At 35.0% G+C, this 13,274-nt stretch overlaps 1 protein-coding gene across 1 annotated transcript in view; it reads right to left on the minus strand.

Annotated features, from left to right (window-relative positions):
* Positions 1 to 13,274, minus strand: part of LOC108514038 (tetratricopeptide repeat protein 29-like) — a gene marked incomplete at its 3' end in the record, with an annotated part of 142,289 nt that overhangs the window by 61,625 nt on the left and 67,390 nt on the right. Inside the window, 2 exon segments of the mRNA XM_017850071.1 lie at positions 4,624 to 4,708; positions 11,561 to 11,777. Coding sequence (XP_017705560.1) covers positions 4,624 to 4,708; positions 11,561 to 11,777 — 302 coding nt within the window.

A 13,274-nucleotide genomic window follows, 5' to 3' on the forward strand; every position in this document is an offset into this window, starting at 1 on the left:
AAAAAAAAAAAAAAAAAAAGATAAAAAGCATTACCAGTGATTAGTAAAGAAAAGTGTGTGGATTTCAAAATACACATGGAATTTTCTACCAGGAAACTAAGCTCTGTCAGTTATTCTCACCTACGCTTTAATCAATAGCTCTTAAACAGAGCATAATCAAAATAAAATTCATTAATTTGCGAATTATCTGCAGTTAGAAACTTAGTTGAATGACAGTCCATGTGATTGAGTATGAATGTTTGTGCACCATTTAAGGTTGTTATCCATTATCAGTTGTTTTATGTATGTAGTAGCAGCTATGCTAGATGACCATATGCCTTTACATGTTGGACTAGTATAAAATTATACATGAATGTCAACATGATATTAAGCTGTGTTTATAAAGGGAAGCCCATTTATAAACTAAATATAAACAAGTTATATATTTGCCAAATGGTATGAGGTATGTCATGTATGAGGTATATAACTATATTGTTAATGCATCTTACTCTAATATCTATGATCCAGGTAAATTGTGTTTACAGCAGCCTTTTTTTCAGTATACAGCTAGGTTGTGGGGATTATTGATAAAACTGCATACTTTAAAAAATAATAATTTTCTACTGTCTTGAAAAGCAAGGATTCTGTTTGTTGTAGTAAATCAATTTCTTGAATGGTTGGTAATTTTTTTGCATCTTCACTTCAGGAAGTTTTATATATATATATATATACACACACACACACACACACACACATATATAGAGAGAGAGATATTTGTCACTTATTGTAAGGTACTGGCTGCCATGATTATAGAGACTGAGAAATCCCACTATCTGCTGTCTGTAAACTGCATACCCAGGAGAGCTGGTGCTGTAGTTTGAAGACCTGCAATCTGGTGAGCCAGTGATGTAGATTCAGACGGGGTCCGAAGACCTGAGAACCATCAAAGCTGACAGTGGAAGATCAATGTCTCTGCTCAAACAGTCTGGTCAAGTAAATTTGCCCTTCCTCTGCCTTTTTGTTCTACTGAAGCCCGCAATGGATTAAATGATGCCCATGCCCATCCACATAGGGGAAGGCCATCTGCTTTCCTCAAACCACCGATTCAAATGCTAATCTTCTCTAGAAACACCCTTGGAGACATACCCAGAAATGTTTAGCCAGCTAGCTGGGCATCCCATGACCCAGCCAAGCTGACGCATAAAATTAACTTTCACATATAATATTTCCACTCTAGACTTCCTTTTAAGCTCCAGACCCTCATATTTAACTGTCTACTTGAACTCTCCTTGAATATTTTTAAAACTCCTGCAATTCTATGTATCCAAAACTGAACTCTCCATTTCCCCACAAGCCTTTCACATTCCCTACCCCCGTAAACAACACCAGCATCCGTCCAGTTCCACAGCCAGGAATTCACGGCCCATCTTTGCACCTCTGTTTCCCTCACCTCCTATACTTAGCCTGTTACCAAGTCCTTTATAACTTTTGAATCTGTCTAGTTCCCTCCATCTTTACTACTACTGCTCAAGTCCAGAGACTTAGATTAGTGAAAAAATAATAAAAACCAGTAATTATCGAAGTTTTATTATAAACCAGAGAGACGGTCTTTTAAAACTTTACATAAATTATCTCTTATTATCACCCTGTGTATTAGTTCCCTAGGGCTGACATAAAAATTACCACAAACTAAATGACTTAAAATAATAGAAATGTATTCTTTGCTAGCTTTGAAGGCTAGAAGTCTGAAATCAAGGCATCAGCAGGGCTGTGATCTTTTTGAAGCCTCTGGGAGAGGATCCTTCCTTGCCTCTGCTATCTCCTGGCGGTTCCAGGGATTTCTTGGCTCGTGACTGTATCACTGCACTATCTGCCCTTGTCTTCATACGGTCTTTTCCTCTGAGCATGTGGCTTCCTGTCTTCTGTTTCAAATCTTCTGCCTTTTTCTTATAAGGATGTTTGTCTTCATATTGAGAGTCCATCTAGATAATCCAGGATGATCACTTCATCTCGAGATCTTTAACTTAGTTACCTCTGCATTCACAGGTTCCAGGGATTAGGAAGTGGATTTTTTTTTTTTTTTTTTTTTTTTGAGGGGAGTAGCATTTAACTCACTACCCTTTATGAAATAAATATAGTTATTACTCCCACTGGATAGATGGGGCAATTGAAACTTAAAGAGTGTAAGGGGCTTGCCCAGTGTCACACAGTTAATAGGTTGTAGGGACTAAAGCTTCACATATACTTTCAGAGAAACGATTTCAATACTTTTCTGAAAGGAGTAACAGTTTCAAGTAAAGTAATTCATCCCTTGGATGTCAAATATTCTTTCTTCAAAGTACTGATTACTAGACTATCCTATACCACTAGGAATAGGATACACCAGCATTTCCACCTCTATTAATCCATTCATGGATAAATTTGTAACATCTGATGAAACTGTTCACTGCCACATCCTTTACAATAAAAGTTATGAGAAACAACCTTAATGCCCAGCGGTAGAAGACGTTTGAATCCATTATGGCACAGTCACACAACGGGATATCATGTAGACCCCTTAAGATAAGGTTTGTCCAAATTAACACAGGAATAGAAAATCAAATACCACATGTTCTCACTTATTAGTGGGAGATAAACCTTGGGTACTCATGGACATAAAGACGAGAACAATAGACAACTAGAGGGCAATGGCTGAAAAACTATCAGGTACTATGCTCACTACCTGGGTGACAGGGATCAATCATACCACAAACCTCGGCATCACAAAACATACTCAGACAACAAATCTGCACATGTACCCCCAAATCTAAAAGTTGAAATTATAAATAAATACAACGAAACTTGTCTATAGTTAATAATGGTGTATTATACACTTGAAGTTTACTGACACTAGATCTTACATGTCCTCACACACATACAAAAGAGGTTAATACAGGAGGTGATGGACAGGCCAACTAGTTTGATTGGGGAAATAATTTCCCAATATACAGATATATCAAAACGTCACATCATACATCTTAAATATATGCAATGTTTATCTGCCAATCATACCTCAATAAAGCTGGAAAAATTAAAATAATAAAACTAGGCATGCCTTTATGCATCAGTATGGAAGAAAGGTGCAGAACAGTGCATATAAAATGCAACAATTTTCTAAATAACACAAAAGAAACACATATATGCACTTTATAGATATTTGAATATATAGAATATTTTTGGAAAGATAAGCCAGAAATGTGTAACTGTGTTTGTCTCTGAGAAAAGAACTGTGAGACTGAATACAGGGAGAGAAAGAAAATTTAGTTTTCATTGTGAATTTTATTGTATTGTTTGAATTTATTTTGTGCTTGCATTACCTGAGAGAGAAGGAATATCTATGAGCTAGTTTTCACCTAATTTTCCAACTTGACCTCCAACTGAATCTCATCTTCCACCTAAGTTCTTGCTTCCCAACACACTGAGTACATCCATGTTGAGTGTATACACATGTGTGCACACGTGTATATCTAGTGTTCTATCATTGTGGACTCTGATGTTTTCTACATGCGTAAATCCTGTCTTTCAAAAACTTTTTTTTGGTGCAGCTTCCTTGGTCTTCAGTATTGGAACCAACCACTCCTCCCTCTGCACTTAAAAAGCCCCTGTTCATCCTACTTCGAATTGTGGTTATGCCTGCAAGTTGTTTGCCCTCATTAAATTAACTCCTAAAAGGAAGTGTGCATCCTGTTGGTCTCTGTGCTCCCCAAGGTATCAGAAACAAATCTTTGCTGAATGCTAATCATTAACTAAAAAATATTAAGCATAAGAGTCATCTAGGAAAACCTAGGTTTTCTATGATATCCAATTATAAGGGGGCTAGAGGAAAATATCTAGCCCAAATATAGTAATTCTACTTAGCAAAAAATATCTAAAGGAACAAAGAAGATCCCAAAAGCTAAAAATCCAATATTGTGTATCAAATTGGATTATTAGAAGAGATGTAGGTGAAATACTTTAAATACATAATAGAGGTAAGAGAAGAAGAAACAATGACTTCAGTTATAATTCAGGAAAGATCACTCTTGACATTTTTAGTTGTTTGTTTGTTTTTAGCCAAACAAAACCTGGTTGCAAAATAGCTGAACAGTGATTTGATTATAGAGCAGGCTACTTCTCAGACTGGGACTAACACCCACCTCCATCCACCTCTGTTGCCTCCCCACTACCTGCACTGAAGAGCTACATCAAGGCAGCTCACTCTATTGCTTAATAACCACATTTTTGTGCGTGCAAAATTTCCCAAATCATATTATAACATGACTGTAATTTCTTTTTTGTTATTTACTTTTTACCATCACTTAAACCTATTTCCTCTTGTCCTTGTTGATATGGGCATATAGAGGGCCATATTACTCCATTTATTTAACTTTCACATATCCCAAAGTACTTCATAGTAATTGATTATATACCACTGTACCTTCAATAAACAATAAAACCAATTTTTAAAATGCTTCTAGCAGATTGCTGTTCTGCTTTACCCTCAGTAAAAAGGCACAGCTATGTCAGGCCTAACTCATTTCTGTTGGCTTTGTAATAATATATAATAAAATAAAATAAATATACTAAAATAAAATTAAAATGGTAGTGATGAAAAGTTTAGCTTACTGTTAATGCAGTTTCATATTCCTCAGCAGCTAAGTGTGCTAAGCCCAAGTAGTAAGAGGCTTCCCCTTCCATCTTTTGTCACTTCCTGAAGTGAAGATGTAAAAAAATTACCAAGCATTCAAGAAATTGATTTACTACAACAAACAGAATCTTTGCTTTTCAAGACAGCAGAAACTTATTATTTTTTAAAGTATGTAGTTTTATCAATAATCCCCACAACCTAGCTGTATACTGAAAAAAAAAAGGCTGATGTAAACACAATTTACCTGGATCATAGATATTAGAGTAAGATGCATTAACAATATAATTATATACCTCGTACGTGATATACTTCATACCATTTGGCAAATATACAACTTGTTTATATTTAGTTTATAAAGGGGCTTCTCTTTATAAACACAGCCTAATATTATCATGTTGACATTCATGTATAATTTTTATACTAGTCCAACATGTAAAGGCATACGGTCATCTAGCATAGCTGCTACTACATACATAAAACAACTGATAAAGGATAACAACCTTAAATGGTGCACAAACATTCATACTCAATCACATGGACTGTCATTCAACTAAGTTTCTAACTGCAGATAATTCGCAAATTAATGAATTTTTATTTGATTATGCTCTGTTTAAGAGCTATTGATTAAAGCATAGGTGAGAGTAACTGATAGTTTAGTTTCCTGGTAGAAAATTCCATGCGTATTTTGAAATCCACACAGTTTTCTTTACTAATCACTGGTAATGCTTTTTATTTTTTTTTTTTTTTTTTTTTTTGCAAGAAAGTTAGCCTTTCTAATTCCTGCAGTATCTTACTAATTTTATTTCAGGAATTAACCACTGCTTTCCAAAAGCAAAATGTGTGAAGATATAACGTGGTTCAACATGACATACCTCATACCATTTGGCAAACATATAACTTGCTTATATTTAGTGTATTAAATATAACATTGGCTTCCAATGTGACTAACTCCTAGCTAATGCAAACACTGAGTGATCTAACCTTTGCTTTTGGTCTTTGGAAAGTAAGTGATATGGTTTTGATGTTTGTCCTCTCCAAATCTCACGTAGAAATGTGATCCCCAATGTTGGAAGTGGTGCCTGTGGAAGGTGTCTGTCATGGGGGCAGATCCCTCATGAATGTCTTGGTGCCATCCTCATGGTAACGAGTGAGCTCTTGCTCTATTAGTCTACATGACAGCTGATTGCTTTAAAAAGCCTACCATCTCTCTTGCTCCTTCTCTCGCCACATGACATGCCTGCTCCCCTTTACCTTCTGCCATGATTGGAAACTTCCTGAAGCCCTCCCCAGAAGGAGATGCTGGCACCATGCTTGTACAGTCTGTGGAGTTTAAGTTTAAATAAAAACTCTTTTCTTTGTAAATTACCCACCCTCAGATATTCCTTTATAGAAATGCAAAATAGATGAATACAGGAAGTATCCTTAGATTTCTGAGCTCTATATTCCAACCATGAAGGATGTCAGCAGGAACAATATTTCATGCTGCATTCACTCACACCACTCATCAAATAACGACTGCTGATGCAGCAGCTCTTTGAAGACTTCAAGGAAATAGGATGGCAAATGCCAGTGACAGTATTTTTTCTTCTTTAGCTATTTCCCTGATTGCAGAGAATTATCCCTTCAAGATCTCATTTTAGCAGAGTTGATGATACCAGTGATCCAGTAAGGGGGATTTTAACTCTTAAAATTCAGCTGGGCCCTAACTTTTTCTCTGGTATAGGATTATGGGTTCTGGGACTAGTAAGGGAAAGACAAAATAGAAGAAAGAGGCTATGACAGGAAACTACTTATTAGAGAGTTAAAAGTTGGCTGTATGTGGTATGTATTTTCTGTGTCAAGTGGTGTAACTGTGTTAAAGCACTAGCAACTGGCTGGGCTGATATAGCACCATCATCTGCATCTAATTTTATGTGAGTGGAAGCTCAGCAAAGAGGAGAAAGGAAGGAAAACATCTATTGCTACTGATACAGTTTGGAAACACCAAATATTAGTTTTTAAATAATATTTAAACATGAGAACTTTTCTTATTCACTAATAGAGACAAAGTTAAGATAAAGTGAAAGCAATAACATAACAGAGAAAAATGTTGGTAAGAATAGGATTAACAACAACCAAAAAGAAAAGGTTAGGTCTAAAATCTTGGCACTACTAAAATTGAGTGACACATCAAAACTGATGTTTTAGAGGACAGAGACATAGAGAGAAAATAAATAATAAAGAATAATTATGTAAGGTGTATGCTAACAAGTGTTCTAGGGGGAAAATAGAGCAGGGTAAGGGGAATTGGGAGAGCCAAGTGGGGGTCCAGAGGACAAAGCAGGTCTCAATATTAAATATGGTTATCAGAGTAGACTCCATTGAAAAGGTAGTATTCACAATAATGTGAAATTAAAAATACATAATAGAATTAAATTTGGGAAACTTGCATCTATGTGGAAATTAAAGATGCTCCTAAATGAACAGTGGGTCAAAGAAGATCACAAGGTAAACCAAAAAATATTCTGAAATGGATGAAAATGGAAACACAACAAACCAAAATTTGTAGGATAAAACTAAGATGTGCACAGAGAGAAATTTATAGCTATAAATGTCTATATTTAAAAATAAGAAAGTCCTTTCCATCTTATAAAACTAGCAAAAGAGGATACAACTACATTCAAATCAAATGGAGGGAAGGAAATAGGAAAGACTTGAGTGGAAATGAATAAAATAAAGAACAGAAAACCCATAGTGAAAATCAACACAACAAAAAATGATTCTTTGAAAAGTCAACAAAATTAACAAACGTTTAGTTAGACCAAAAAAGAAAAGAAAAGAAGAAATCCTTAAATTATTAAAATCAAGAAAGAAAAAAGGTAAATAACTACAGACCTTACAGAAATAAAAAGGATTATAAGAGAATTTTGTGGATAATTACATACTAACAAGTTAGATAAACTAGATGAAATAGACAAATTCCTGGAAAGACACAAACTACTGAAATTGACTCAAGAAGAAATCAAAACTCTGAATAAATTCATAATAAGTAAAGTAACTGAATTAGTAATTTAAAACTTCTCTGAAGAAAAGGCTAGTCAGGCACAGATGACTTCACTGGTGAATTTTAAAAAATATTTTAAGAATTAACATCAATCTTTTACAAACTTTTAAGCAATTAAGAGAAAACACCTCCCAAATCATTCTATGAGGCCAGTATTATTTTGACATCAAACCAGACAAAGACATTACAAGAAAAGAAAACTATAAACTCTTGTCCCCTAGGAACATAGACACAAAAATCCTTAACAAAATTACTAGCAAAGCAAAATCAGTAACATATAAGAAGGATTATACACCACGATCAAGTGGAATTTAGCCCAGCGATGCAAGGTTGGTTCAACATATGCCAACCAATCAGTATAATATACCATATTAATAGCATAAAAGACAAAATCATATGACCTTCTCAATAGAGGTAGGAAAAAAGCATTTTGCAAAATCCAACCCCCTTTCATGTTAAAAACCCTCAACAAACTTGGAATACAAAGGGAATTTTCTCAACGTAGTAAAGAGCATCTACAAAAAACCCTCAGTAAATATACTTCTGTTTAAAACTGTTGCACTAGAGGTTCTAGTCAGATAAATTAGGCAAGAAAAAGATAAGGCACACAGATAGAAAGGAAGTAGCAAAACTTTATTTGCAGATACCATAGTCTTATATACAGAAAATCCTAAAGAATCCATAACAAACTATCAAAACTAATAAATGAGTTTAACAAGGTTGAAAGCTATAAGATCAATATAGAAAAGTCAGTTTTATTTCTACATACAGGTTATGAACAATCTGAAAATGAAATTAAGAAACAATTCCATTTGCAATAGCATCAAAAGAATAAAATATTAAAAATAAATTCAACAAAAGAAGGCAGTACATGCACACTGACAACTATAAAACATCATTGAAAGAAATTAAAGAATATGTAAATGAATGGACAGATAGCCCATATTCATGGATTGAAAAACTTAGTGTTAAGATGGCAATATTCCCCAAATTGATTGACAGATTCAATGCAATTCCTATCAAAATCCCAGCTCCCCTTTCTGCAGAAATTGACAAGCTGATCCTAAAATTCACATGGAAATGCAAGTGATGAAAACAACCAAAGCAAACTTGAAAAAGAGCAATATTACAACACACATTTCCCAATTTCAAAACTTACTACAAAACTAAAGCAATAAAATCTATGTATTCTTACAGTTGTAAGTTAGACAAGAGAGATCAAGGCAATAGAATTGAGAATCCAGAAACAATCTTCACATTTATGGTCAAATGATTTTATATGGGGTGTCATTATAATGTATTGAGAAAAGAATAATGTTTCCAACAAGTATTACTAGTACAATTGGATATCCACTTTCAAAATATGAAGATGTACCCTCCTCACACCACATTTGCGTGCGCGCGCGCACACACACACACACTTGAAAATAGATCATAAGCTTAAATATAGTTAAAACTATAAAACTCTTAAAGCGTAGGAGTAAATCATTGTGACCTTGTACTGGTCAAAGCCTTCTTAGTGATGATATGAGAAGCAAGAACAGCAAAAGAAAAACTAGATGAACTGAACTTTATCAAAATTAAAAACTTGTACTTCAGTGAATACCATCAGAAAGTGAAAATAAAACCCACAGAACAGGAGAAAATATTTTCAAATCATATATTTGATGAAAGACTGGTACACAAAATATACACGGAATTCTTAAAACTCAATAATAAAAAAAAAAATTTAACTGGGCAAAGAATCTGAATAAAAATGTCTGCAGAGAAGATATCCAAATGACCAAGACGCACATGAAAATAAACGCTCAATGTTACTGGCCAACAGGGAAATGCAAATCAAATCCACAGTGAGATACTACATTACACCTACTAGGATGAGTATAATGAAGAAGATAAAAGTAACAAGTGCTGGTGAGGAAGTGGCTAAACTGAAACCCTCACATATTACTAGAGGAAATGTCAAATGGTGAAGCCACTTTGGAAAACTGGCAGCTACTCAATAAGTTGAACACAGTTGTCATATAACCCAGTGATGCCACTCCTAAGCATACAATCAAGATCTTTGAAAAGTTGTACACAAATGTTCATTCTAGCATTATTCATAATAGGCAAAAGGTGGAAACAACTCATATGTCCATCAACTGATAAATGAATAAAGAAAATGTGGTATAACCGTGCAATGGAATGTGATTTGGCCCTATATGATGGATGAACCTTGAAAACATTATGTTAAGTAAAAGGTGTTGGCTGATGCTACATTTGTGCATTACACCAATGTACCCTAACAAAGGAGTTGGCTGACAGTTGGTGTCAGTACCCCTTAAATACTATGTAAACCAATGTGAGGGGCATGCTTTATTTGGGTAATCATCAGCTTGCTCCTTCAGGCTCCCTGATCAAAGTAGGAGACAAGAGTAACGGGATACTTTGTCCCAGAATATTTACCCTTTCTAAGAGCTCTGAAAAGTATTGTGCAATCCTTTAACCTATGTATTTTCTTCGAAGAAAAATGTGGGGACAAATATTTATTGGTTTTAAAAGATATTAAAAACTATAACAGCATAAGAAGTAAGTCTTCTCTTGTTCTCCTGATCTGATCTTTGGTAAGCAAGAGATGCTTTTTGAAAGAAGACTGCTTGACAGGCTCTGACTGTTGGCAGAGACCCAAAGAACTTTTCTTTCTTTGTGAACTACCTTAAAACTTAGCAAAGTAAACCTAAAGTAACATATCTTTTTCTAGTCAATGCATTCCTTTTCATTGAAATTCCATGTAACTTTTCATGTGACTAAAGTTTGCTGCTGAAATTGATGTAAGAGCTATGTGTTTACCCTTTTGGGGGAAGATACTAGACCATTTATACAAAAGTAGTTTATTTAATGAGATACATCTTTCAGGGGGTGATTTCCTGTGAGTATGTTGACTAATATTATTGAAAGAAGTTACAGAGAGACTAAGCTGTTTATTTTTACTCTTTAGCAAATTAAAATCACACCCAGTAAATCAGTCCTGTTCACTCTAAATAAGCCATCTATTATTTAATAAACCAATCAATTAAATATATCCATGAGCTAATACACTTTAGTTCAGGAGCATAACTTTTATCTTTTTCTCCTTCACGAAAAGTCTACTTTATTAATAAATTACTATATGGTAACAAAATATCCTTGCATTTCACAAATTAAAAGCTTATAAGAATATGCTCCAAATTTTTTCTTTGTATTTTATATGTACAGAAATGATACAGTCTATGAAAGACATGAGCAGCTCTCATAGAAGCATTTTCACTGCTTTAAGTATGCATATACATCACCTGGGTATCTTGCTAACCTGGGGATCCTGCTGCAGTAGGTCTAGGGTGGGACCTGAGACCCTGGCTGTTATAACATGCTGAAGCTGCTGGTCTAAAGGCCACATCTGATCTAAAATATATTACAGTCCTATTTTCCTGTTACTAATAACTAAATATATATCATATTTTCCTTGTTACCTGACAATGGGGAATGTGCAAACAATGAAAGGTCTCTAAGACTCCAAGGAATATACAACCACATACACACATGCACATTGCACATACACACGCTTAACTTTTGCAGATGATCTTACCTTCTCACTTTAGGTTCTTTGTTTTACAGCACTACCCCTAGTGGATTGTAATTTTGGAGATAAAGCTTTCAAGAAACTAATGGATTTCTTGTTGTCAGCACTAAGGCACCTCTGTTTTACAGTGAAATTTGAAAGTAAATTGATGGCATTTGTCTTTGCATTTCATAGGAAATAATCACCCTAACACTTGACGATTTTTACTTCACTCTTGGGAGAACCAGTGTCTACCCATTAAAGAAAACAATGTGAGAGTGTTCTTTTCCACCCACCTTCTTTGGCTATTTCAGAAGCTTTTATTAGAATTTTGATGGCCTGTTTGTATTCTTTATTTTGCAGCATTTTGTCTGACAGTAATCTGTAAGTCCTCAGGAGACTCTCACAGGCCAACAAGTTGAGAGAGCGGCCTGTCTCATCCTTCCATATCCGCCCCTGCGTCAATTGATGGAATGCTTCATAATGCTCAGCAGCTTCCAGAAGCTGACCTGAAGAATAAAAGCCATTCATAAGTATAAACCAGAGGTCAGAATGTGTTTTCAGAAATTTTGCATAAATTTTAGCTTTACTATTAAATGCAGAAACACCATGGATTATGGTGAAGGATTTCTAAGGCTGAAGATGAATTAAACTGGGAAAGGAGCTATCTCTAATTGGACCTCAGTTTCAGCATGAATTTCAGATAGACACCTGCAAGAGGGAGGGATGTACTCTGGCTAGTAGAAATTTACTGGGCTGCATATGTTTAGAGAGGGTGTAAAAGGCCAGCAATGATTATTAATCACCATCATATTGGCTAATATTTCTTTAACATTATGTATGCCATGTATCCTGCTATGTGCTTTATATGCATTTCTCATTTAATCTTCAAAACAATCCAATGGAGTGAGACTGTTCTGATTTCCTATTACAGAATAGAAAGCCAAAACTTAGTAAGGTTAAGAATTTTGCTCAAGATGGCAAGCCTAGTGCTATAACATCCAGGAAATCTGACTCTAGAGCTGATAATATCAACCAATATCCTCTACTGCTTTCCCAACAGATGGCAATTTCATCATTCTTTTTTTCTTTTCTTTTCACTCTGTCACTCAGGCTGGAGTGTAATGGTGCAATCACAGTTTACTGCAGCCTTGAACTCCTGAGCTCAAGCGATACTCCCACCTCAGCCTCCCAATTTCATCATTCTTAAAAAAGAATGCATCCATTTTAAACTTCAAATTCAAACATTATGGCTTCTTAAACTGCTTCTCAAAGTTTTACTGGACTTTCCAACGAGGTTTTTGTATACTCTATTTAGCTTTGAATAATTAGAATGTAACTAACTGCCGTTTTGGATTTTACCCTATAATAAAATCCAAAATATATCTTCTCCAAGCTAAAACTCTAAATTAGCTGTAAGTAATTTCTTTCCTTAAAATATGAGCAAGCATATTTCTGGAAGAGGAGTCTGCAGCTCCATACAGTGGATTTAGTATTTTACTTGTTCAATTCCTCATGGGAATGCTCACAATATCCTGAAATGTAAATACTCTTTTCTGGTATTGGAGTTACATAATTGGAATTGATACGAAGAACACTTACATCTAAGCACTCCAACCATAGCGGTTAAGAGTGAATGTGGGCTCCAAGCAGATGGCCTGTTCCTATCCCAGCTTTCCCAGCTTTTGTTTAGCCTCAGGCTAATTACTGCCCTCTGTGTGCCTTACTTTATTCTTCTGCAAAATAGGATTACTGTGTAACTTTTCAAGGTACTATTGTGAGAAACGAATTCATGTGTGTACAATTATACATTACAGGGCACCTGCTCAGGAAACACAGCTAATGTGATCAGTTGGTACAGCAATAATATCTTCAGAACTCCAGCAGGCAAACTGAAATATAGCCACTAATTTATTATGTTTATTAAGTATAACTTACTCTTCCCACAAAAACCAAAAACTAGTTGAGTCCCCATAACAATATTATCACGACATATTAAATTAACC

This window comes from Rhinopithecus bieti, unplaced genomic scaffold, assembly GCF_001698545.2.
Source record: "Rhinopithecus bieti isolate Rb0 unplaced genomic scaffold, ASM169854v2 scaffold_32105, whole genome shotgun sequence".
NCBI classification, from domain to species: Eukaryota; Metazoa; Chordata; class Mammalia; order Primates; family Cercopithecidae; genus Rhinopithecus; species Rhinopithecus bieti.